Consider the following 24263-nt stretch of genomic DNA (forward strand, 5'->3'; position numbering starts at 1 on the left):
CTTATATCCTCCTTTCAAGACACTATTCATTCCGTTCAACTGCTCTTCCAAGTCCTTTGCTGTCTCAGACAGAATTACAATGTCATCGGCGAACCTCAAAGTTTTTACTTCTTCTCCATGAATTTTAATACCTACTCCGAATTTTTCTTTTATTTCCTTTACTGCTTGCTCAATATACAGATTGAATAACGTCAGGGAGAGGCTACAACCCTGTCTCACTCCTTTCCGAACCACTGCTTCCCTTTCATGCCCCTCGACTCTTATAACTGCCCTCTGGTTTCTGTACAAATTATAAATAGTCTTTTGCTCCGTGTATTTTACCCCTGCCACCTTCAGAATTTGAAAGAGAGTATTCCAGTCAACATTGTCAAAAGCTTTCTCTAAGTCTACAAATGCTAGAAATGTAGGTTTGCCTTTCCTTAATCCACCTAATTCCCATAAATTGTGGGGTGGGAGGTAATGAGCTCTGACGCCATGTGCCGTGCGAGATTAGCCGAGCGGTTTGAGGCGCTGCAGTCATGGACTGTGCGGCTGGTCCTGGCGGAGGTTCCTCCCTCAGGCATGGGTGTGTGTGTGTTTGTGCTTAGGACAATTTAGCTTCAGTAGTGTGTCAGCGTAGGGACTGGTGACCTTAGCAGTTAAGTCCCATAAGATTTCACACACATTTTTTCTGACACCATGTCCAGTCACAACCCTGACCTTGTGACATGGTGCATTATCTTCTTGAAAAATGCCATTGCCATCGGGCAACATCATCATCTTGAAGGGGTGTACGTGGTCTGCAGTCAGTGTACAATACTCCCCAGTCGTTAAGTTGCCTTGCACGAGCTCCACTGGGCCCTGGATATCCACGTGAATATTCCCCAGAGCACGATGAAGGCACCACCAGCTTGTCTCTGCCCCGCAGTACAGGTGTCAGTGGGCTGTCCTCCTGGAAGACGACAGATTCGCACCTCCCCATCAGCACAATGATGAAGTCATAGGAATTCATCAGACTGTGCAACACTATGCAACTGCACCAACGTCCATTGCCAATGGTCACATGCCCATTTGAGCTGTAGTAGCTGATGTCATGATGTTAACACTAGCACAGGCATGGGTCACCAGCTGTGGAGGCCTGTTGTTAGGAGTGTTCAGTGCACCATGCGTTCAGACACACTTGTGCTCTGCCCAGCATTAAAGTCTGATGCTAGTTCCGCCACAGTTTTACCACTGTGCAACCTACGATGTCTGACGTTTGTAATGAGGAGCAGTCACCCAACTCCACAATGTCTGGATGTGGTTTCACCTTGGTTTCACCACATGTTGAAGAAACTCACCACAGCACTACTCGAACACTCAAGTCCTGCAGTTTCCAAAATGCTTGTGCCGAGCCTCTGGGCCATCAGAATCTGTAGTCGGTCAGACTCAAAAAAATGGTTCAAATGGCTCTGAGCACTATGGGACTTAACATCTGAGGTCATCAGTCCCCTAGAACTTAGAACTACTTAAACCTAACTAACCTAAGGACATCACACACATCCATGCCTGAGGCAGGATTCAAACCTGCGACCATAGGGGTCACTCAGTTCCAGACTGTAGCGCCTAGAACTGCATGGCCACTCCGTTCGGCGGTCAGACTCAGGTAGACTGCCCACCTTCCCCATTCTACACACAGACAGCACGCTCACTGACTCTACATGCACCGTGTGTGTGTCTGACTAACAGGCATTCCTTGTCAAGCGACACTGCTACCATGGGTTTATATCGATAGTAGGTTGTTGGTCATAATGTTCTGTCTGATCATTGTAAATGGATTAACTTTCTATTTATATAAAGGGACTATGTTATCTTGCCGCATTGGTTCCTGTCAGATCACCAAAGTTAAGTGCTGTCGGGCTGTGCTAGCACTTGGATGGGTGACCATCTGGTCTGCTGAGCGCTGTTGGCAAGCGGGGTGCACTCAGCCCTTGTGGGGCAAACTGAGGAGCTACTTGACTGGGAAGTAGCGGCTCCGGTTTCGGCAACTGACATAAGATTGGGAGAGCGGAGTCCTGATGACATGCCCCTCCATATCCGCATACAGTGACGCCTGTTGTCTGAGGACGACCTGGCGGCCAGTCGGTACCTTTGGGCCTTCATGGCCTGTGCAGGAGGAGTTAATGTTTACTATGTTATCTTTAGACAAGTGTTTTCCATTCCTTCTGCACTGTTTGCTCTGAGCACTATGGGACTTAACTGCTGAGGTCATCAGTCCCTTACAACTTATAACTAATTAAACCTAAGTAACCTAAGGACATCACACACATGCATGCCCGAGGAAGGATTCGAACCTTCGACCGTAGCAGTCTCGCAGTTCCAGACTGTAGTGCCTAGAACCGCTCGGCCACTCTGGCCGGCCATTGTTTATTCGTGGCTGAAATGCACAATTGACTAAATGGATGCAGTTACGATAAGAAAGTTTACTTCTGACCTTTCCAATTTTCCCTCATACTATGTGCAATATGGGGTCGCACCAGTACCACAATGGTCAGTGCGGCTCACTTTCATGCCGGGGACCTGTGTTCAATTCCTGGTACCGGCAGGTATGGTGGGCTCCGAGCCTCAAGAGGCTACATGGCTGGGTAGTCGTCGTCCTGAGGTCCAGATGGAGAGCGGTGTGCTGACAACATGCCTCTCCATACTAAATCCGATGATGCCATTGGTACAGAACGACGCGGCGGTCGGTCGGCCCGACTGGCTCTTCATCTACATCTACATGACTACTCTGCAATTCACATTTAAGTGCTTGCAGAGGGTTCATCGACCCACAATCATACTATCTCTCTACCATTCCACTCCCGAACAGCGCGCGGGCAAAACGAACACCTAAACCTTTCTGTTCGAGCTCTGATGTATCTTATTTTATTTTGATGATCATTCCTACCTATGTAGGTTGGGCTCAACAAAATATTTTCGCATTCGCAAGAGAAAGTTGGTGACTGAAATTTTGTAAATAGATCTCGCCGCGACGAAAAACGTCTTTGCTTTAATGATTTCCATCCCAACTCGCGTCTCATGTCTGCCACACTCTCTCCCCTATTACGTGATAATACAAAACGAGCTGCCCTTTTTGCACCCTTTCGATGTCCTCCGTCAATCCCACCTGGTAAGGATCCCACACCGTGCAGCAATATTCTAACAGAGGACGAACGAGTGTAGTGTAAGCTGTCTCTTTAGTGAACTTGTTGCATCTTCTAAGTGTCCTGTCAATGAAACGCAACCTTTGGCTCGCCTTCCCCACAATATTATCTATGTGGTCTTTCCAACTGAAGTTGTTCGTAATTTTAACACCCAGGTACTTAGTTGAATTGACAGGCTTGAGAATTGTACTATTTATCGAGTAATCGAATTCCAACAGATTTGTTTTGGAACTCATGTGGATCACCTCACACTTTTCGTTATTTAGCGGCAACTGCCACCTGCCACACCATACAGCAATCTTCCCTAAACCGCTTTGCAACTGATACTGGACTTCGGATGACCTTACTAGACGGTAATTTACAGCATCATCTGCGAACAACCTAAGAGAACTGCTCAGATTGTCACCCAGGTCATTCATATAGATCAGGAACAGCAGAGATCCTAGGACGCTTCCCTGGGGAACACCTGATATCACTTAAATTTTACTCAATTATCTGCCCTCTATTACTACGAACTGCGACCTTAGTGACAGGAAATCACGAATCCAGTCGCACAACTGAGACGATACCCCATAGGCCCGCAGCTTGATTAGAAGTCGCTTGTGAGGAACGGTGTCAAAAGCTTTCCGGAAATCTAGAAACACGGAATCAACTTGAGATCCCCTGTCGATAACGGCCATTACTTCGTGCGAATAAAGAGCTAGCTGCGTTGCACAAGAACGATGTTTTCTGAAAGCATGCTGATTACGTATCAATATATCGTTACCTTCGAGGTGATTCATAATGTTTCAATACAGTATATGCTCCAAAACCCTACTGCAAACCGACGTCAATGATATAGGTCTGTAGTTGGATGGATTACTCCTACTACCCTTCTTAAACACTGGTGCGACCTGCGCAATTTTCCAATCTGTAGGTACAGATCTATCGGTGAGCGAGCGGTTGTATATGATTGCTAAGTAAGGAGCTATTGTATCAGCGTAATCTGAAAGGAACCTAATCGGTATACAATCTGGACCTGAAGACTTGCCCGTATCAAGCGATATGAGTTGCTTCGCAACCCCTAGGGTATCTACTTCTAAGAAACTCATGCTAGCAGCTGTTCGTGTTTCAAATTCTGGAATATTCCATTCGTCTTCCCTGGTGAAGGAATTTCGGAAAACTGCGTTCAATAACTCCGCTTTAGCGACACAGTCGTCGGTAACAGTACCATCGGCACTGCGCAGCGAGGGTATTGACTGCGTCTTGCCGCTTGTATACTTTACATACGACCAGAATTTCTTCGGATTTTCTACCAAATTTCGAGACAATGTTTCGTTGTGGAACCTATTAAATGCATCTCGCATTGAAGTCCGTGCCATATTTCGCGCGTCTGTAAATTTTAGCCAATCTTCGGGATTTCGCGTTCTTTTGAACTTCGCATGCTTTTTCCATTGTCTCTGCAACAGCGTTCGGACCTGTTTTGTGTACCATGGGTGATCCGCGTAGTGGTCGGCCAAGATGTGTCACTACTCCAGAAGTCATTGCAAAAGTGCACAAAATGGTCCCAGAGAATCGTCAATTGAAGTGCATGAAACTGCTCACGCTTGTCAGATGTCATCAGAAAGGGTGTATCACATTTTAACTGAATAGTTAGAAATGAACAAAAAATATCTGCAAGATAGGTGCCACGACTCTCGACGCTGCATCAAAAACGCACGAGAATGGACCACTATTGGAACAATGTTTGGCCCATTTTAGGAGAAACGAGCAAGATTTTTTGCGCCGGTTTGTGATCACAGCTGAAACTTCGGTGCACTAGTATACCCCAGAGACAAAAGGTCAAAGCATTGGAAACAGGCTGATTCTCCTCCACCAAAGAAAGAAAAGACAATTCCTTCGGCGGGAAAGGTTCTGGGACGCGAAGGGGCGTCTGTTTGTATATTATCTCCCCACTGGGCAAACAATTACAGGAGGATACTATGCTGACCTCCTGGAGAAATTGCAATAAAAGATACGCGAAAAAAGGCCAGAATTAGCAAGGAGAAAAGTCATCTCCCATTAAGAGAGGATTAAGAGGGGATCTCAATTTGATTCCGTATTTCTGGATTCCCGGAAAGCTTTTGACACCGTTCCTCACAAGCGACTTCTAATCAAGCTGCGGGCCTATGGAGTATCGTCTCAGTTGTGCGACTGGATTCGTGATTTCCTGTCACGAAGGTCGCAGTTCTTAGTAATAGACGGCAAATCATCGAGTGAAACTGAAGTGATATCAGGTGTTCCCCAGGGAAGCGTCCTGGGACCTCTGCTGTTCCTGATCTATATAAATGACCTGAGTGACAATCTGAGCAGTTCTCTTAGGTTGTTCGCAGATGATGCTGTAAATTACCGTCTAGTAAGGTCATCCGAAGTCCAGTATCAGTTGCAAAGCGGTTTAGGAAAGATTGCTGTATGGTGTGGCAGGTGGCAGTTGCCGCTAAATAACGAAAAGTGTGAGGTGATCCACTTGACTTCCAAAAGAAATCCGCTGGAATTAAATTACTCGGTAAATAATACAATTCTCAAGGCTGTCAATTCAACTAAGTACCTGGGTGTTAAAATTACGAACAACTTCAGTTGGAAAGACCACATAGATAATACTGTGGGGAAGGCGAGCAAAAGGTTGCGTTTCATTGACAGGACACTTAGAAGATGCAACAAGTCCACTAAAGAGACAGCTTACACTACACTCGTTCGTCCTGCGCGGTGTGAGATCCTTACAAGGTGGGATTGACGGAGGACATCGAAAGGGTGCAAAAAAGGGCACCTCGTGTTGTATTATCACGTAACAGGGGAGAGAGTGTGGCAGATATGATACGCGAGTTGGGATGGAAGTCATTAAAGCAAAGACATTTTTCGTCGCGGCGATATCTATTTACGAAATTTCAGTCACCAACTTTCTCTTTCGAATGCGAAAATATTTTGTTGAGCCCAACCTAGATCGGTAGGAATGATCATCAAAATAAAATAAGAGAAATCAGAGCTCGAACAGAAATGTTTAGGCGTTCGTTTTGCCCGCGCGCTGTTCGGGAGTGGAATGGTAGAGAGATAGTATGATTGTGGTTCGATTAACCCTCTGTCAAGCGCGTAAATGTGAATTGCAGAGTAATCATGTAGATGTAGATGTGGAAGGCAATGAGCGCCCGCACAAATGTGCCGTCACCGTGGCAAAATTACACAAACTAAGGTGTGAATTGTTGCCACACCTGTCTTATTCGTCTGATATCGCTCCGTCAGACTTCCATCTCTTCCCAAAACTTGAAATTTTTCTTGGTAGACGAAGATTCACTTCAAACGAAGAATTTATTGCCAGAGTTGACAACTATTTTTCAGGCCTGGAGGAAACTCATTTTCGAGATGGGATCAAGGCACTGGAATATCAAAATGCTTCAAATGGCTCTGAGCACTATGGGACTTAACATCTGAGGTCATCAGTCCCCTAGAATTTAGAACTACGTAAACCTAACTAACCTAAGGACATCACACACATCCATGCCGGAGGCAGGATTCGAACCTGCGACCGTAGCAGTCGCGCGGTTCCGGGCTGAAGCGCCTAGAACCGCTCGGCTACCGCGGCCAGCACAGGAATATCGTTGGACCAAGTGCATTAATCTACAAGGAGACTACATTGAAAAAAGAAAACAAGTTTCAGTGATGTACGTACTTTTTATTCTATTCTGTTCTGAGAACTTTTCAAACCACCCTCGTAATATGAGACTGATTAAATTTAGAGCAGAGAATACCTTTGAGGCAGTTCCTGGCAGCGAGGTCCCTGTGCACGCAGTTCATGGACTCGAGGTAGCACATACCGTGTGCCACGTCACGGCACATGGCGACCAGCTGGTGAGGAAGCAGCGACCTGCCATTCTTGCGAAGGTACTGACGGAGCTGTCCATCTGCGAGGAAAATCCAGGTATCAGGTGACACACAAGTACTGTAGTTCACTCCATGCAGGGAGGTGGCCCAATTTTCAGCCGTTCTGTATATCCCCCTCCATTAAGGGGGGGTAGGACGTCAAACGGGCCGACTTATAGCAGGTGAGGCACCACAGGACATTTTAATTTCCACTGTCTTTACTTTCACAAATAAATTCATAAAAAATTGTCAGCATGACCAAGAAGTATTCAAGATTCACACTGATAGCAGTGGATGTTGAAAAACATAACAAAAGCAATTTGTTTTATATGTGAAATTCGACCATTTTTTCCGTTACCATTGGCTGCATTAATTGCTTTAGGTACACTTTTCTTCATAAGTAAGAGAGATTCTTCAATGAATTTTCCACAGCATACAAATCATGCTTCAAGGAGTATGAAGCTCTAGAATTTATTTAATTTATGAAAAAATGACTGAGTTATTACATTTTAAACTTCATGTTTAGAAAAACTCAAATTTTATAGTTAATTATCCCATTTTTTACCACAACTTTTAATAGATTTGGAAAATCCTAGAGTTTTGCATTAAGGAGTTTGTGTTTAATAAGCATACCAAGGTTGATAGTAATAGGATATTTATTTTGGCTGCTACATGTACCTAAGTACAGAAAATTGTGTTTTGCGTAAAATGATCGTGGAAGTTTCTGCTTGTATTTGGCATTCTTTTAGAACTGTCCAGCACCGTAAGCAGGTTCTTTTTCGTTTTCAATATCAGTTTCCTTCCTCTTCAAATACCTATGATGCACTGATTTATCTGCTTTCACTACATGCTCTCTGTCTACCGCATACAAAGCTTTGATACAGTTCACTCTGGGCTTAATTCCCATTTTCTCTAATACATATTTCCTGCTTTGCACACCGTCATTAAAACATCATACTGCGTCATAAACACCAATAGCAAGTGCATTTCTTCCCACAAAAACAGTTTTTGGCAATCTTTCCCATACACATTGGTTAAAACTTTCATTTCGGTTTTGGGTACCACCATGAAGGCATTTCTTCAGTAAGTTTTCATTTGCAAGGTCCCTGAATATAGGTTTGATGGCTTCCATTACAGCAGTTGGTAGAGAATTCCTATGATGATATTCTTCACCACCAGCAATTGACCTTTGGTAGCCAGACCATGATTCACTTCCTTTGGGCATAAGTTGTGGATAGGGTTATTCTCTGTGGATATTCTGTGGAAATATAAGGCCCAAACTGCTTGCTTCATATTTTTCAAGGCATCCTGTGCGATAATATGCCACAAACGAACACAAGACAACACAGCAAATTGAAAATTGTGTCGAAAATCACAGCACCACACTCACGCCTGTCAAAACACAGAACAAACAAAACAAGCGATCAAAACAATGCATGTCCATAGCAGCAGAGAAAGTATCGATATCGATAGTCCTTTCTTTCACGTATGACAATCTGTGGCACAAATAATTCATTAGAATTCTACAGAGCGAAATACACTAAGGTATGACAGAAGAATGCTGTGCAGAGGGGCGTGACGCTGCACCTTCATACACTTAAGACCAAATTACGTACCTTATAACTCCTCAAATATATATGTTTTATACATCAAATTATTCAGGAAGATGTGCGCTACAAAATAAGCATATTTTTGAAAAATCTATTTTTTTTTTTAATTTTTGACGTCGTATCCCCGTTAACTGCAAACTGCCAATAAGGTTCATTCTCTCTCCAAGTTGCTAGCAGCGATTTACAACTAGACTGCGATAATCTCCCTCTCACCCGCTGCACTGTTGTCATATTGCGCGGCAGTGTGTTTCATTCATAGTACGACTGAATTGTTCATTCGCTTTTCGATGTTATTTTCTTCTAGCTATATGGCTGTGAGTATGTTTCTGTAAATGCTTTGGTGCGATTTCCGAATAAATACGTCAGGTGACTACAATATACGTGAAGAACTTTGTAAGCAAGCGAGTAGGTTTATTTATCGCTTTTACAATTTTTTCAAACATTGATCTGAAAGTGGGATTCCTATTTTTGACATTTTGAAAACGCAATAATGAACCGCAGAAGCATGTGTCAGCAAAAGCATTGCACAGGGAATAGTAAATGAAAATATCAGAGGTGTACAAATCTCAGGAAAATTTGGATTCATGCCGCCTGGAAAGCATCTAAATTGCAAAAAACCTGCAAGAAAAATGGATGGTTTTGACAACGATATATAAAAGTGCTCTGAATTTGAAATGTATATGAGTAGAGAATATTCGAGATTACAAAAGCTTGTTTCTAATATGCATGAGAAAATTGGCTTCAAAGCCATAAACTCAAAGCATTTAAAAAGACATTGGTTGCAAGTAAGTTAAGAACAGGGTTTTTATTGAAAGAAGTGACATGGGTGCAACACAAACAACAACCCTCATAAAGATGCACAATTCAAGAGAAGGCGGTAGTTCAAAGCCTATTATCTCGATGAAACTTGGGTGAATTGGAAAAATTCCGTGAATACCTGTTGGTTAATGAGTGATGGTACTGTCGGTTTTAAAATTCCTATGGGAGAAGGGTCTCGGATAATTATTCTCTTCTTCTGATTTTATTGTTGAGAGTAAACCTGTATTTAGATGTAAGAACATAAGCAGTGACTGTTATGCGGAAAATAAAGCTCTCAGTTTCAAGAAGTCGTTCAGAGAACAATTCTTGCCATATTTTGCTTCGAATTCGGTCATTGTGATTTTCGTGCCTGTTATCGTTCAGCAATTACAAAGAAAACACGAAATACGAACACAACAAAAGAGCATATTGTGCTCTGGCTTCAAAATAAAAAATTCTGCACAGTTTAGGCCAGACTAGTGGCGAACATTTACAGCTCGTTAACATATATAGGTAACCCGATGGAATGTACAAATTTGGCCTTCTTGCACCTGAATGTGGTCACAGCAATTTTACGTTTGCCCACACATTACTGTCAGTATAATCCGACAGAATTAATTTGGGCACAGGTTAAAATGTTGTGAGTGCAAGAAACAAAACATTCAAGTTAACAGACACTGAATCGCTTGTGGACGAAGCAACATACAACGTCTCCCTTCAGTTTGGGTACGCTGTGTGTGGCACAGTGAAAAGCTTCGGAAAGAAGACGCTGATAGGGAGGTGAAGATGGATAAATGCCTTGAACCCATCATACTAAATGTGCAGTCAAGTGGTTCACACACGCCCTCTGATAGCAGTAACGATGGTCTTATGATATAAACTTTGGAATAAAGTGAAGTAATGTCGTTTCTTGGTTTTAAAGACTTATGACATCAAAAATATGTTCATCAACATATCATTGCGTACATATTACATGGGAACTTCCTAACCTATACTGATTAGGAATTTGTTTCCTATGAAGTATGTACTCTATAATTTTCAACATGTTGCCCAAGGAGAAGTTAAGCTTTCGCCAACGTGCAGTACACTCTATTTACCGGAGAGAGCATGGCTGGATAAAAACTTCAGAAACCCCTGTCGAGATATAGGTGCTTTCCGACGTTATCGGTCGAAATTCCCTCGAGTTATTCACAGAAGATGGCGAATTGTTTGCTTTTTCAATGGATTATAAAAAGTGTCTTTCACCATAATGTCGAAGGAGTCAGTTTACACTTGTAATGCCCGTTGAAAGCGAAAAATATGACAACACATTAACAATTTTTACGGTAATCTTTTACTCTCGTGTCTGCTACCAGTAATGTAAATCAATCTGTATAGATTGATTTACATTTAACTACAATCAGACAGTTTCATATACACATAATTAAAAAATTATGTACAGTACAATCAGCTGTCAATCATATGCACTGATTTGGATTTAAGTTAATTTTCTTGTGTATTACAATTTTTACTTATAATACAGACCAAATCGCAATAAATTACAATTGTCGCAACCACCTTCGAATATCTTCACATCAGACAACCAACATTTTTGGAAAAATTGTACTTGTCGTCCTCACAAAGCTATGTCGACTATTCTCCCCTTCCAATGTCACACAGACAAATGTTGTGGAGTGGTAGATGGAACGTCAAGATGTGGAGTAAGATTTCTCTCTTGTAGGCGATTGACCGAAATAGGTTTTAAAATGTATTATTCTCCTCGTAGATTTGAAAGTATTATATGATGTACCATAGCTAACTGTAACTGATTGTTGATTGCACCATCACAGTTCGGCAACACTGACTTCGTTTGCCTGCTCTCTGTCACCACACATGCACAAACTCTTCCCCTCCAGGCTTTCCCACCCCTCCGCCTCAATGTACAGAAGCGCCTTCCTATTTGACGCAGACTATAACAGATGTAAACAGATCGATAACTCTCAGAGCAGCGCCAGAGGCGAAGAGCAGTGATGTTGGGCGCGCACTTGATGGGTCAACACGAAGGTGTGCGATAAGCTGCACAGATGGTAGCTAAGGCGTCCCAAACTGAGCGCTCTGATATGAAGGACCGACCACTGGAAAGGTTTTTCAGTCATGACATAAACACCTTCCACCTTATAGCAACAAATTAAGCTGATAGCAACTGGTCAACACGAACCTGACAATCTAAATGCTTGCATGACAATGGTGAATAACATATTGCGACATTCTTTCAGATATCTCCGTTGTCTCCTGTACTGGCCAACCACTCGAACAGGTGCAGTGGTTAGCAGCTTGGACTCAAATTCAGAATGAAGATGGTTCAAGCCCACATCCGGCTATCCAGATGTGGGCTTTTTATGATTTCTGTAAATCACTCCAGGCAAGTGCCAGAATGGTTTTTTTCAACAGGCATGACCAGTCGCCATCTGTGACACAACCTGAGTTTGTGCCATAATGACCTCAATGTCGACGGACATTAAACCCAATCTTCCTTCCTTCCTGTATAGGGCATATCACACACTGAAGAACCAAAAAATATCACCGCCAGCTTCATAGCTTCTTGGTTCAGCAAGCCACCACCCTCCACATCCTGTGACGAGTCATTGGCATCTGATATCTGGTTGGCCGCTCGTGGTTTGATCGTTCTTCAACCACTTTGGATACTCCCTTTGTCAGAAAAGTTCCAGGACAGGTATAGAAAAAAATAGAATATTTCACTTACAAAGTAGTGAACCTAGATCCTATCAAAGGTTCTCCATACACAGTTGCAAACGTTTCTGGAGGTATTAGAAGCAAGCAGGGGAATTTTCAAATGTGCTGCTTGTAATCCTGTTGGGCGTCTGCGGTATCTCGCTGAAGGTTTCCTTTCAGGCGCTTTTCACTCACAAGAACAAGAAAAATCGCAAGACGAGAGGTCCGGCGAATACAGCAGATGTGGGATGGCAATAACAGAATGTGTCGCCACATACTCGGTTCAGGATCTTGGATTATCATGCAGTAAGAACCAGTGCTGAGTATAACACAATTGAGGACGTGCCTTCTAATTGCCCATTGCAAATGTTTCGAGACTTCTATGTAAAGAGTTTGGTTCACTGATTTCGAGGAACATATTCATGGCGAACTAATCCTTTACTAGCAAAGAATGTGATCACCGTTGTCTATGTTGTCAAAGGGTGTCGTTTGATTCTTTTGGAGGCTGGTGATCTAGGGCTCCACCATTCAGCACTTTGGCGCTTGTGGGAGGGTCATACTGGTTTCCCCAACTTTCATCTCCAGCGGTAGGCTTTGACAGAAATGTTCAATACCTTCTGGCTATATCCAGAAGTTCAGTAGAAATTTTTCGTCCTTGCTTTTTCTGTTCATTTGTTAGTGTGTGACAGACGAGTTTTATATTAATTTTTCGAGTAGCATATATATATATATATGAGAGTTTTGGACTAAAGAGCATATCTTTTTAAAATTCCCTGTTTTAAAACTAAGATTTTAGTTTTGCTGTATCCCCCATTCAAAAATGTATCTTACCCACAAAAAATTCCAGTTCATTACAAAAATTAATTTTTTACTTAAAATTTAACATTCAACAAACTAAATTTATTCAGTTAAAAATATAAAAATATACAAAAATTCTAAAATTTATTGAATTTCAATAACATGAGTTGAATGATCTTTTTTTTGTTTTTTTACTACTGTACATAAAATTTAATCCAACAATTTTCTCTAATTTATTATCACCTTCAGAAATGATTTTAATATGACGATCTCAAGGAGTAATTTTATATTTATCATGTAAAAGTAAAATTTTTTTCAATTTTTAGTTACCAAAATTTCAGTTTCTCAATTGTTGTAAAATTAATTTTTTTCAGTTCAGTTAATCTAATGAACACTTCTGCATAAATATTATTACAGTTCTTAAGTTCACTTACATTTTCAATGCTACCATTCATATCTATTTCGTTTTCCTTTTATTTATGTAGAAGAAATGTAGATTTTTCAAATTTGTAAAAGTTGAAAATACTAAATTATTGAAACTGAAAATTTCAGAAAATTGCTATTTTCAATTTCAAAAAGTTAGTATTTTCAAAAATTTGGATTTTCCAAAAATAAAATATTTATCAAAGGTTTTAATTTCTTAAAATATAATTCTTCAATTTTAGTTTCCTATATCTTTCCAACAATACTTCAAAAGAAATGTAAACATGAAGTTAACATTTCTACAACTTTTTCTAATTTTTGATTCGTATATTTATTCAAAAATACTGTTCAGTGTTGTAAATCATAAATTACATTCCTTTTACCATACATAATTATATATGCAATTGTATCATTTGGAACATTTTCATTAAAAATTCACAGAATGTCGTTGTTTTCTGAGTAGTTAAAACATTCATTCTTCTAGACATGTTCATTACATACATAGGATAATTTTCAATAAATTTGAATGTACTTACATTTACTTTGTTATTTCTTGTGTTATTCTTTGAAAATCTCTACATGAATAATACATTTTTTTAAATATTCTGTGGATCAAGATTCCATAATTCTTTACGAAACATGTCATTTTTTCCATGTAATACATATCGTTTTCGATTTAATCCAGCAATATTAACAGATTCTTGTTCAAAAACAGAAATTGGAATTTATGGATTTTCAGATTTTCCTGTTCTAGTTCAAGTGAAGTTGTTTGTTCATATTTAACAACAGAAACATGAACTTCCATACTTTTAACATTGATTTTCTTTTCTTTTAAGGGTGTACTATTATCATTATTACCAACTCAGAACAGAATCTTCTTGGTCTTTTCTTGAACTCCAAGTGAATTATTCCTTTAAAATCCAAAAAATCTTTCTAATAATACTAATAGATAAAGTATATCTTTCTTTTTCAATTTCACCACTACCTTACATAGTTAATAAATTTACTTGAATTGATGAGGGAACAAGTGAATATTCATTTCCGGACAAAATTTTAGTTCCTTTTTTAATTTAATATCATTGAACAACTTTAACATCTAAGTATCAATTATTTAATATTTGAGTTACTATCATAGCTGAAAAATCTGTTCTGTCCATGTGAAACATCAAATGCCATATGACGTTAATATGTAGGTAGATCCAACCTTCACCAATGTTAATGTTAATTCCTGTTACCTTCTTTGGACAATTTGAATTATTTTTTGCTTCCTCATTAACAGGAAGTGAGTAAAATTTATAACTCTCGTGTTCATTCATGATTTATTAACGAAAAACTTTAGTAAGAGATTTTAAAAATTACTTTTACACAAGACCGTTCAAGTCAATCAAAGTATCATTTTCGTCAATTAAAGCTATTTCTAAATTTTAAAAACTATAAAACACTGAAATATTTATCGGATAATTTGGTTACAAATTAATGTTTCCAAAAATTCTACATTTGGTTTCAATGAAAAAATAATATTAGTTACTCTATCGAAATGGCCACTATGTTTAAGAAATATTCAATCAGATAAACTAACATTAATAATTATTAATTCAAATGGAGTAGTTTCATAAACATCATAAGCAATTTTTTCATTAATTTCAAATTATTTTCGGCAATTTGATAATTAAATCCTGAAGTTTCACCAACTGAATCACTATAAAAAAATTTGCCTTCTGTAATGTGTATATCGGGTTTTCTAATTGAATAGATTTTTCCAAATTTTTCAAACTATATTGGGCAACAAGAATTTGTATTGTTTTTTCATTAGTGTATAATTTATTGTATTTTGATGTACTATTTGCAGTTAAAAATGTTGAATAAAAAATCAACTAGTGAACATTTTTGCAAGGCCCTTTTATTGGAATAGTTAATATTTATTAAGAACAGATGAATTATCACTAAACTGTATTAATTAATCATTTATATTAATAAAACTTCGGAACCAAAAATAAGAATTCGAGAAAACAACTGAAAAATAAAAATCGTAACTTTTACCAAATTCTATTCAGTTTTCAATAATAGGACGAAGTGGTTGTAGAAAAGCAACACTAATGACTGATAATTATATTCTAGCACTGGCAAGGTTAAACTGGAGTAACATTAATCATTTTTACATTAACAACTATATCAGGAATTTATAAAAAGATTCAAAAAGTAGAATATAAAATTACGAAATAATTACTACTTCCATTGGAAATAGTGATGAAATTATTCCATTAGATGAATGTGAAAATAATTCAGTTGTAGTTTTTGATGCTTTCATTCATAAAAATCAAGATATAGTTACAGATTATTTTACTTAAGGTGGGCCCAAAGGAATAGATTGTTTTTATTGAAGTCCAACATTTTCAAAAATACCAAAACAATTTCTTTGAGTTATTTTACATTTTAAAAATATTTTTAGGCAAGATAATAAAATTTAAATTATATGTAATATGAATTTGTTAGTGATGATTTGCAATTCAACACTTTAAAAAAATATGTACTAAATGTTGGAATAGAGAAGAATTTGGTTTTATGTCAATAAATGTGAAAAGAAGTTAATGGTAGTGAATGGTAGTGAATACAGAGAAAAGACTGAAATTTTTTTAAGGTTTGAACACATAAATGTTGAACATAAAGCATTGAACTTCAAAAAGTTGAGTAAAATGATGAACATAACATTAAATTGATTATTGTTTTTCATCCTTAAAAAAGTTTTTCAAAATACAAGCCAGAGTTTCTTAAAATGCTGAATGAGTCAAAACTAAAAGACAAATAAACAGAAGAGTTAAACATGGAAAAAACAACAAAGAATAGAATATGAGACATATTAAAAGGAAGATTAGCCAGTTATCGATGCAATTGAATAACATAAACAAGGAATTGAGGTTTAGGAGATAATGTGTTAAACGCTTCTTAAGAAAATAGAGAAGCTGAAAAAGAAATGGTGCCTTATAATCCATATTATTTAGAAGAATTTAACGAAACTCGAACAATTAAACAATTTGATAGTGGTAAGATGGATCATACATTATGTGAATCAGAAATAAATAATTTGTTAGAGAATAATCAAAAAGGAAGGAAAAAATTAAAAACAAAGATGTTAAGGAAATAAATATATTTGAAAGAATTCTATAACAGATGTAAATCACAACAAAGAGAACTTTTGGATTAAGTCCTTCAGCTGATTGTAAATATGTTGGTAATTTACCAGTTAAATTCAATTGCGATAATAAACCATTAGTAATAAAGTATATGATGCTACAGATGGTTTAATTAATGTTTTAACTGGAAAACAAATTGCTATGGGATATGTAGGCAATGAATTTTAATCTGTTGAATTTTCCAAATTTATGACAAAAAAGCTAACAAATTGATAAAAAAACTTATTGGAAATTATTTCTCAGTTTTTCAGAAAGATATCTAAGGGTTCATTACAAAAAGTGAACATTTGATTGAAAACCATACACAAGAACCAACCAAATATATTTGGATGAAAAGTACTCTCTCTTGAATCAATATCTTCTAAATAAATCATGTTGAAGAATTAGCTAAAATAAAATTAAAAAAGTGAAAATCTTGTAATAACAAAGATGTTAACAAAATGATTTAGTGATTTTATTATAATAGATTGAAAGGGTTTCCTTATTTAATCGGATTTTTGGAAAATGTGACAAATATGGGGAAGGATTAGTTAATAATGTTAATCAATAAATTGCTATTTGCATGATATATAGCTGGAACAACATTAGAAAAAAGTATAGCTAGAAGTGTTAAACGAATAAGCCAACTAGATGAAGCTTGTAGAAAACAAGATAATGCTCATAGAGGAAATAAAGATTTGGAAAAAACATAAAGCAGATAAAGCACTTCAGTTAATTGGAAAACAAGGAACATATTATAGTGATTCTTCAATCAGTGAAAAGTTAGAAGCAACAGCTGTTCAAGGAATAATGTATGGAAAATGTTTAAATGTTGATGGTAAGGAAAGGGGCTTATTTTTTTTTAATAATATTCCTACTGTGTGTAAATGAACAATGTTAAGGTTCATTATATTAAACTTCCAAATGTAAAATAAAACAAAAATTTATTAAAGTTAAATTAAAAAATGATCAGTTGTCAGGTATTGATAATTTTATAACTGATGCACAAAAACTTCATAGATACAAAAACCTGTTGAAAATTTGCTTATTACATTTGGTACTACCGATGTAAAACAAATTGTTGAATATTTAATGAAAAAAGAAACGAAACATGAAAGTAGATTTTCACCAATTTTACTTGTTGCATTGGATGGATTTGGTTCATTAGCTGGTGATGCAGCATTAGATGCAAAATCAATTCATGATAATCAAAGAAAATAATGAATTGGAAGAAGGAAGAAAACACTCTACTAATGGAAAAAAGTATAAATGTTTGAAAAAAGTAAGAGAGATTTCACAAAAGCAATCAAAAAATTTAATAACCCATAATCTAATTTTAACAAAGATTTACTTAAATAATTAAAATTAAGTATTTTTGTGGTGTTTTATGATTTATGAATTACCCGATAAACGAAAAATTTAGAATGAGTATTAGTATATTTAGATATATCTCATCATATTGGCAGCCACTGCAATTGAAAATATAAGAATAAAGGTATAAAACTTGTTTTTGTTTCATTTGTAGGAAAAACACCAAAACAACTAGTAAATTATTTAGGAATAAATAAATTGTATTATAAAGTCGAAAGAATTTAAAATTATAACAAACTTACTTGTGGTACCTTATGTCAATTTATTTTAAATGTATTATATATGTATTAAATGTTTAATCATATTATACACTTAGTAAACAGATATATATGGAAATAAGTTACGTGCTAACTCAAGGGCAATTTTTATAAAATCTAAAGTTTTCAATAATTAGAATAAAAATAAAAAATAAATTTTCAAAATTTGAAAAATTTCACTCAAATATCACTAAATTTCGATCAAAAATGAAAAACAGGAAGTCCAAAAATAAATACATCAACAGAGTAATGAATAACAACGAATAAAATTATAAAATACTCAATAAATGAAAAAATAGAACTATTACTACAAACATTACCAAACAAACTTAATATGTCGAAAGTTTTCAGTCATCTGTAAATCCAAGATTAAAGAGACCAATCATGTAGTTTCAGAAATAAATATCTAACTTTTTTATTTATTAAAAATTATATTCCTTTCAAAAGTAGAAGAATAGTAAATGTAACTGGCCCATCTGATAAAAAGTTTAATAAATATTAGAATAAAACAAATCTATCAAACTACTTTTCAAAAAAGTGAAGTAGAAAATGGTTTATTCAGGTTACTACTCTAAACGAGATCTAACTCCATATTGAAAAGAGTTAAGTAATATTGTTCAGAAAGTATATGATAAACAAATAATTAAATTTGGTTTGTGGTTTTTGTGGGTCGAAATATCAATAAAGAATTATTATTATTGTTTGTATGAACTAAGTCTAACAAATCAATAAAAATAGTGTACAAATCAAATTTTCTGGTTATTAGCTTAGAAGATTCTATTGCAGTTGATGTAAAATTAATTATATTTAGTGAAATAATTTAGGACTAAAACATTTTTTGTCTATATAAATGACAATCACATCCACTATTTAAGGTGTAATACATTTCCTGAAACACATAATCATCATAGAACAAGACTTAAGAAAACAAAACAAAAAACTGAAGCAATTGTTCAATTTGTGGTACAAAAAAAATTTGTTAAAAACATTGCAGTTAATTGATTACATATTCACTAATAAATTATATATTAATGAATCAAAATCAATGCAAAAAATTTACAAAAAATGTAATTTCAATTTTAATAGCTAATTTATAGTAAGCTGTCTTAGTCGAAATGGATTCATGGTACATTAGACAGAATAAAAAATTAATAATGAATATAAATGTTTGCTAATTATTATTGACATATTTTAAAAATTTGCTGGGCCATTCCAGTTAAAGTCAGAACAGTGGGAAAAAATAAAAAATTTACAAACAATAATGGTAAAGAATTTTATGATAAAGCATTTGAAGGATAAAAAATTTTTCTATTTATCCTTATTTAACTATTAGCGAATTAAAAGCATCTGTTGTTAATGATTTATTATGCTATTAACAGAAAAATGTGTCGAAGCATTTAATTTACAAGAAAATTATAAATGGGTTAATTTAGTTAATAAACTTGATGACTCAAATAACACAAATAATCAACAATAAAATAAAATCAGACATGTAAACCAAGAAAATGAAAAAAATCTTATTGAAAAATTTTAATTAAGAAATTTATAAGTTACTAAAACCAAATTTAAAGTTTTGAAAAAGTATGGTTAGCAAACTGGTCAAAAGAAATATTTGAAACAAACAATGTTAAATGGTTAGAATTTAATAATCCATATAACAATGAGTAGAAATAAAATTATCTAATATAACTGTTTCTGTATAAATGGAGTTAGTTATTGAAAATTTAATCTTGTTTGGTATTGGATGGTTATTATTTTCTTAAAGAAGAAAGAACATTTTTTGATATTAAAACAAAAGTTAATAAAAATGACCCAGTGTCAGAATTATTTTAGAATTTTAATTTTGGTTTAAAGACTTTTAGTTTATTAGATTTATATAAAAATCGTTATAAACAATATTTAAAATTTATTTATGGAAAAAGTATTTCAAAAATTAATTTCATATTCTGAGGAAATTTATAATTAAATCACAAAAATTTCTTTTCTGGAAAAATTTGTCAAAATTACGAAATAATACGTCAACCAATAATATCCAATATATTTTTCATTCTTTTGATAAATTTGAAAAATTAGGTTGATAATTAATTCTAAATAATTCCTCATAAATAATTATCAACATTTGTTTATCCTTAAATATAAGATTTTTATTTTTAAGATCTAAATAAGACTCTATTAACATGTAATTAAATTCATTAAATTCTTATTCTTATTAATAAAAATAATTTTTTGTATTTAAATGTAAAATGCTAATAACATGATTAGTCCATTGTGTAAACAAGCAAAAAATTAACTAAGAACTAAAAATAACAAGGATGCATATGCCTTAGAATTAGCTGTATTGATTGTACAAAAAGAAACAAAATAACTATAGAGAAAGTTAGTCAAAACATATAAAAGAACTTATCACTAACTTGAATACAAACACATTTACTTCAAAAATTTTGAAAAGGAAGTAAAAAATTTCTTCTACATATATTCATAGTTGTGGTGATTCAAGGAAATAGAAAAAAGCTTGTGATTAGGAAAAAAGGAAAAGAATTGTCGACAGGTTAAATTTTTTTGGCTAAACATTTTATAAAAGATATATGAAAAGACAACAAAAATCACCCTATCATGAAAAAATATTATAAAACATTTTTTAACTAAGATCACATTTTAAGGTTTTTACTTTTTAAATTTTCATACATATTCATTACAGACTTATAAAAAATTTAATTTGTTAGATGTTTTATTTTATATTCTCTATATGGTAAAGCACTTATTCCCTCTTCTAATATAATACATTTATCATCATCAGATTTTATAATATTTTTACTATATTCAACTACAGACAATTCGTGTTCAAATAATTTATTTAATTTTATTTTGTTGTCTGCACGTTTTTATAATCATCAAAAATAATTACACTTTCTCAAACAGATTTTTTAGCATTTTAAATTTTATATTCTTTTTCATCTACTCAATAAGCATACATTGTTGATCTTAAACTAATGTGCTCTTGCATAATATTTCCACCATTTTCATTTTTCTTAAAACTTCCTTGTTTACTTGTGTAATTTTAAATCTTATTTTTCGCATAATCACTTGTGTCCACGGTATGTGCTGTAGACAGGCCACCAGCTCTGGGATGGTCTTGCACTGAATCTCTGGTTTCGTGCGACTTTTTGTGCCACTCGAAATACGACTTTTTGAGAGTGCTTTGCCCACATATGCTTCCTTAATCAATGTCCACACTTCACTAGAGGTTTTCCCAAGCTTAACACAGAACTTAACTTTCTGCTCTTTGTTCACAATCAGCATTGACTATGTCACTCCAAACAGTGGTTGCTATGCACAGCCCTGCCACCTAGTGAGTTTGTACAGAAACATGGCCAAGATCATTTCTAGGATCACACATACCATGTAACAAAGTGCTGTAAATTCAGGAAAAAAACCTGTCCTAGAACTTTTATGACAAAGGCAGTATATGCTCACGACAGTAACATGCGAACAGCTGATCAGCTTCGACGTTTCCGAAATGTTCGTTCTCAAGTATCAGGCCATAACAATATGTGTTTTATCAAAGTTGCTTACGTCAGTGTATTTCCCCATTTGCCTCCCACACTGGCGACGGAATGATCCCCCATTTGTCTCCACTCTGCTCGCATACTTTTCCTTGTCATGTCACATGGCCACAAAGCGAGCAGTGGGTGGACAGTGGTCATAATGGTTTGGCTCATCAGTGCATGGAGTTACAAAAACTGACACTAGTGGAACTATACGAGAACTTGAGTAAAAAGCTTGTAGTATATAATGCAAACATGAAATTTCAAAGATGATTATAAATGTGTTGCTGCCAGCTGGCAGTGGGTGCAATATCAAATACTGCCCTATCTAGTGCAAAGGTATTTGACTGTAAACGTTTTCGGTCTGGGACTGATACTCATATCCGAGTTTTAATTTTTCTCCTGGGTTTCCATTACTGCATGGCAGTTCAAGTATGGAGACGCCTATGTTGGCTTAGCAGACCAATTCTGGTACGAAACATGCAGCCACATAACATTACACATAACAGAAGGTGAAAGGCTGCACCTGGCGAAGTTTGCATTTCTGACGTTTCTCATTTTCCTGCCACAGACATTCTCCTTGACTTGGTCCTTATAGCACTTCAGAGGAGCCTACGTGGGCTCACTTCACTATACAAAATTTGTCGAGGCAGTTTGTTGTTGTTCATCCGTCCGTCATACTCAGTCCATCTGAGTTGGTGACCAACAACTATGGCTTCTATACAATACATCATTGCCTTCTAATGAAGCGTAGTGTTTGATGTGAAGTTGCCCAGCTTGATGTTCATAATGTACCTAAGCTTGTGATGGTTGAAGCATTCTAATTTCTGAAGATCATGGCGATGTGGCCTCCAGCTATCGCAACCATAGATTAGGGGAGAAACAACTGCTTGATACACTATCAGTTTGGTGCATAGTGTCAGCTATTTATTCAGGAAGACCCAATGTAGGAGACGTCCAAAAGCAACATATGTGGCACACATCGTGTTCTCCATGTGCTTTCACAGCAAGGAGTTAGTTCATAATATACTTTCTAGATAGAGAAACTGATCTACTTGTTCCAAAGGTGTGCTCAAATAGAGACATTTAGATCCAGAAAGGCAGTTACAGGATCTGGCTATGTTAGTACATTTGTCTTTTTGATGTTGATGGTCATGCCAAACCGTTTATGTTGTGTACCAAAACAATTTACAGTTGCAGCTTTGTGGGTGTGTGAGTTGGAGTACCATTGTCATCAGTGTACTGTAGTTCAGTTACTTGAGTGAAGCTTGTGAACGTTTTAGAGCGCAGTCTGGACTTATTAAATAGTCTTCTGTCCAATTTGTATTTAGTTTCCACTCTTGCATTCTTTACAGACCTACGTCTCCTGAAGCATGGCTGCTATGTACAGAGCAAACAACGTTGGAGTGAGGACACATCCTTTCAGTTCGTCAGAAATTCGAAATTTGTCAGATGTACCATTAAAGTATAGCACTTGCCCAGACATATCGTCATGGAAAGCTTGAATCAGTTTAACAAAGTGTTCAGGGCAGCAAAAACGTTTTAAGATCTCCCAAATAGTTTCTCTGGGCACTATATCAAAGGCGTTGTTCCCTGCACTTATACCGCAGTTGTGCACAGACGATCACATTAATAGTTCCTCCATAGGGGCGACATCTGCACTGAGATTCTAGAAGTACAGTTTCGGAAAGAGTCTGGAGCCGATTCAACAAAATTGTAGTAAAAATTTTACCAGCCATGCAGAACATGAATATGTCACAGTAGTTATCACATATGTTTCGATCGCCCTTCTTATAGATGCTGATAACTGTTTGTCTACTATATGACGTTTTCGTCCTCCCATAAATAGGGTCAAATTTCACAGAATACCATAACAAGAAATGCAACACTTACTTAAGCATGTCAAATACTGTAATTTAATGAATACTTGTAACTCTTTGGGACATATTCCAGCTGTCATACCCGCACTTGGGTACAATGCGGCCTTCATCAATGTACTGAGTTACTGTTTCAGGCGCACCCACATCATCTCACGACATGTGACGAGAGTATACAGTTCGCTGTCCAAGTGCTTCAACCTTATCAATGGGATTGCTGCATATTTGTTTTTTTTTAAAACCATCAGACAAAACTGAGGCATGGCTGGTTCATGCTATGCATTGGATTAAACCTTGGTTGCTATTCTATGTTTAGTCTCACGCAGTTATCGTGATTATGCTGTTATCCTCTCTTTCCGTGGGTAGCATTAGCGGTGTGTATCGATTTCCCACCTTGGACTATCTTCGGCCTGGCGTTTATAGTTCCTGGCTGGGCTGTGTGCGGGCAGTCGGTCGGTTGGTGTGGAGCAGTGAGGAAATCTCCACAGCGCTTAGTTGGGCCGGGCCTGCTGGCGACCTCTATGCGGCGTCAGAGTGTGTGGTGCTGTTCCCATTGCTATGAGGTTCGTGGCTCACCGATCCTGGACATGAAAGTTGAGTTTTCGCTTAATCTACCAGCAAGTCACGATTGTTCACATTGTGTCGTTTGGAGTTCGTTGTCGGCTGTT

The 24263-nt window shown here is 36.3% G+C and overlaps 1 protein-coding gene across 1 annotated transcript in view; it reads right to left on the reverse strand.

The window, feature by feature from the left end:
- LOC126427972 (tyrosine-protein kinase Fer-like) overlaps positions 1-24263 on the reverse strand; it is a 129117-nt gene that overhangs the window by 28910 nt on the left and 75944 nt on the right. The window contains exon 5 of the mRNA XM_050089858.1: positions 6923-7075. Coding sequence (XP_049945815.1) covers positions 6923-7075 — 153 coding nt within the window. The remainder of the gene's footprint in view (positions 1-6922; positions 7076-24263) is intronic.

This window comes from Schistocerca serialis, chromosome 12, assembly GCF_023864345.2.
Source record: "Schistocerca serialis cubense isolate TAMUIC-IGC-003099 chromosome 12, iqSchSeri2.2, whole genome shotgun sequence".
Taxonomy (NCBI): domain Eukaryota; kingdom Metazoa; phylum Arthropoda; class Insecta; order Orthoptera; family Acrididae; genus Schistocerca; species Schistocerca serialis.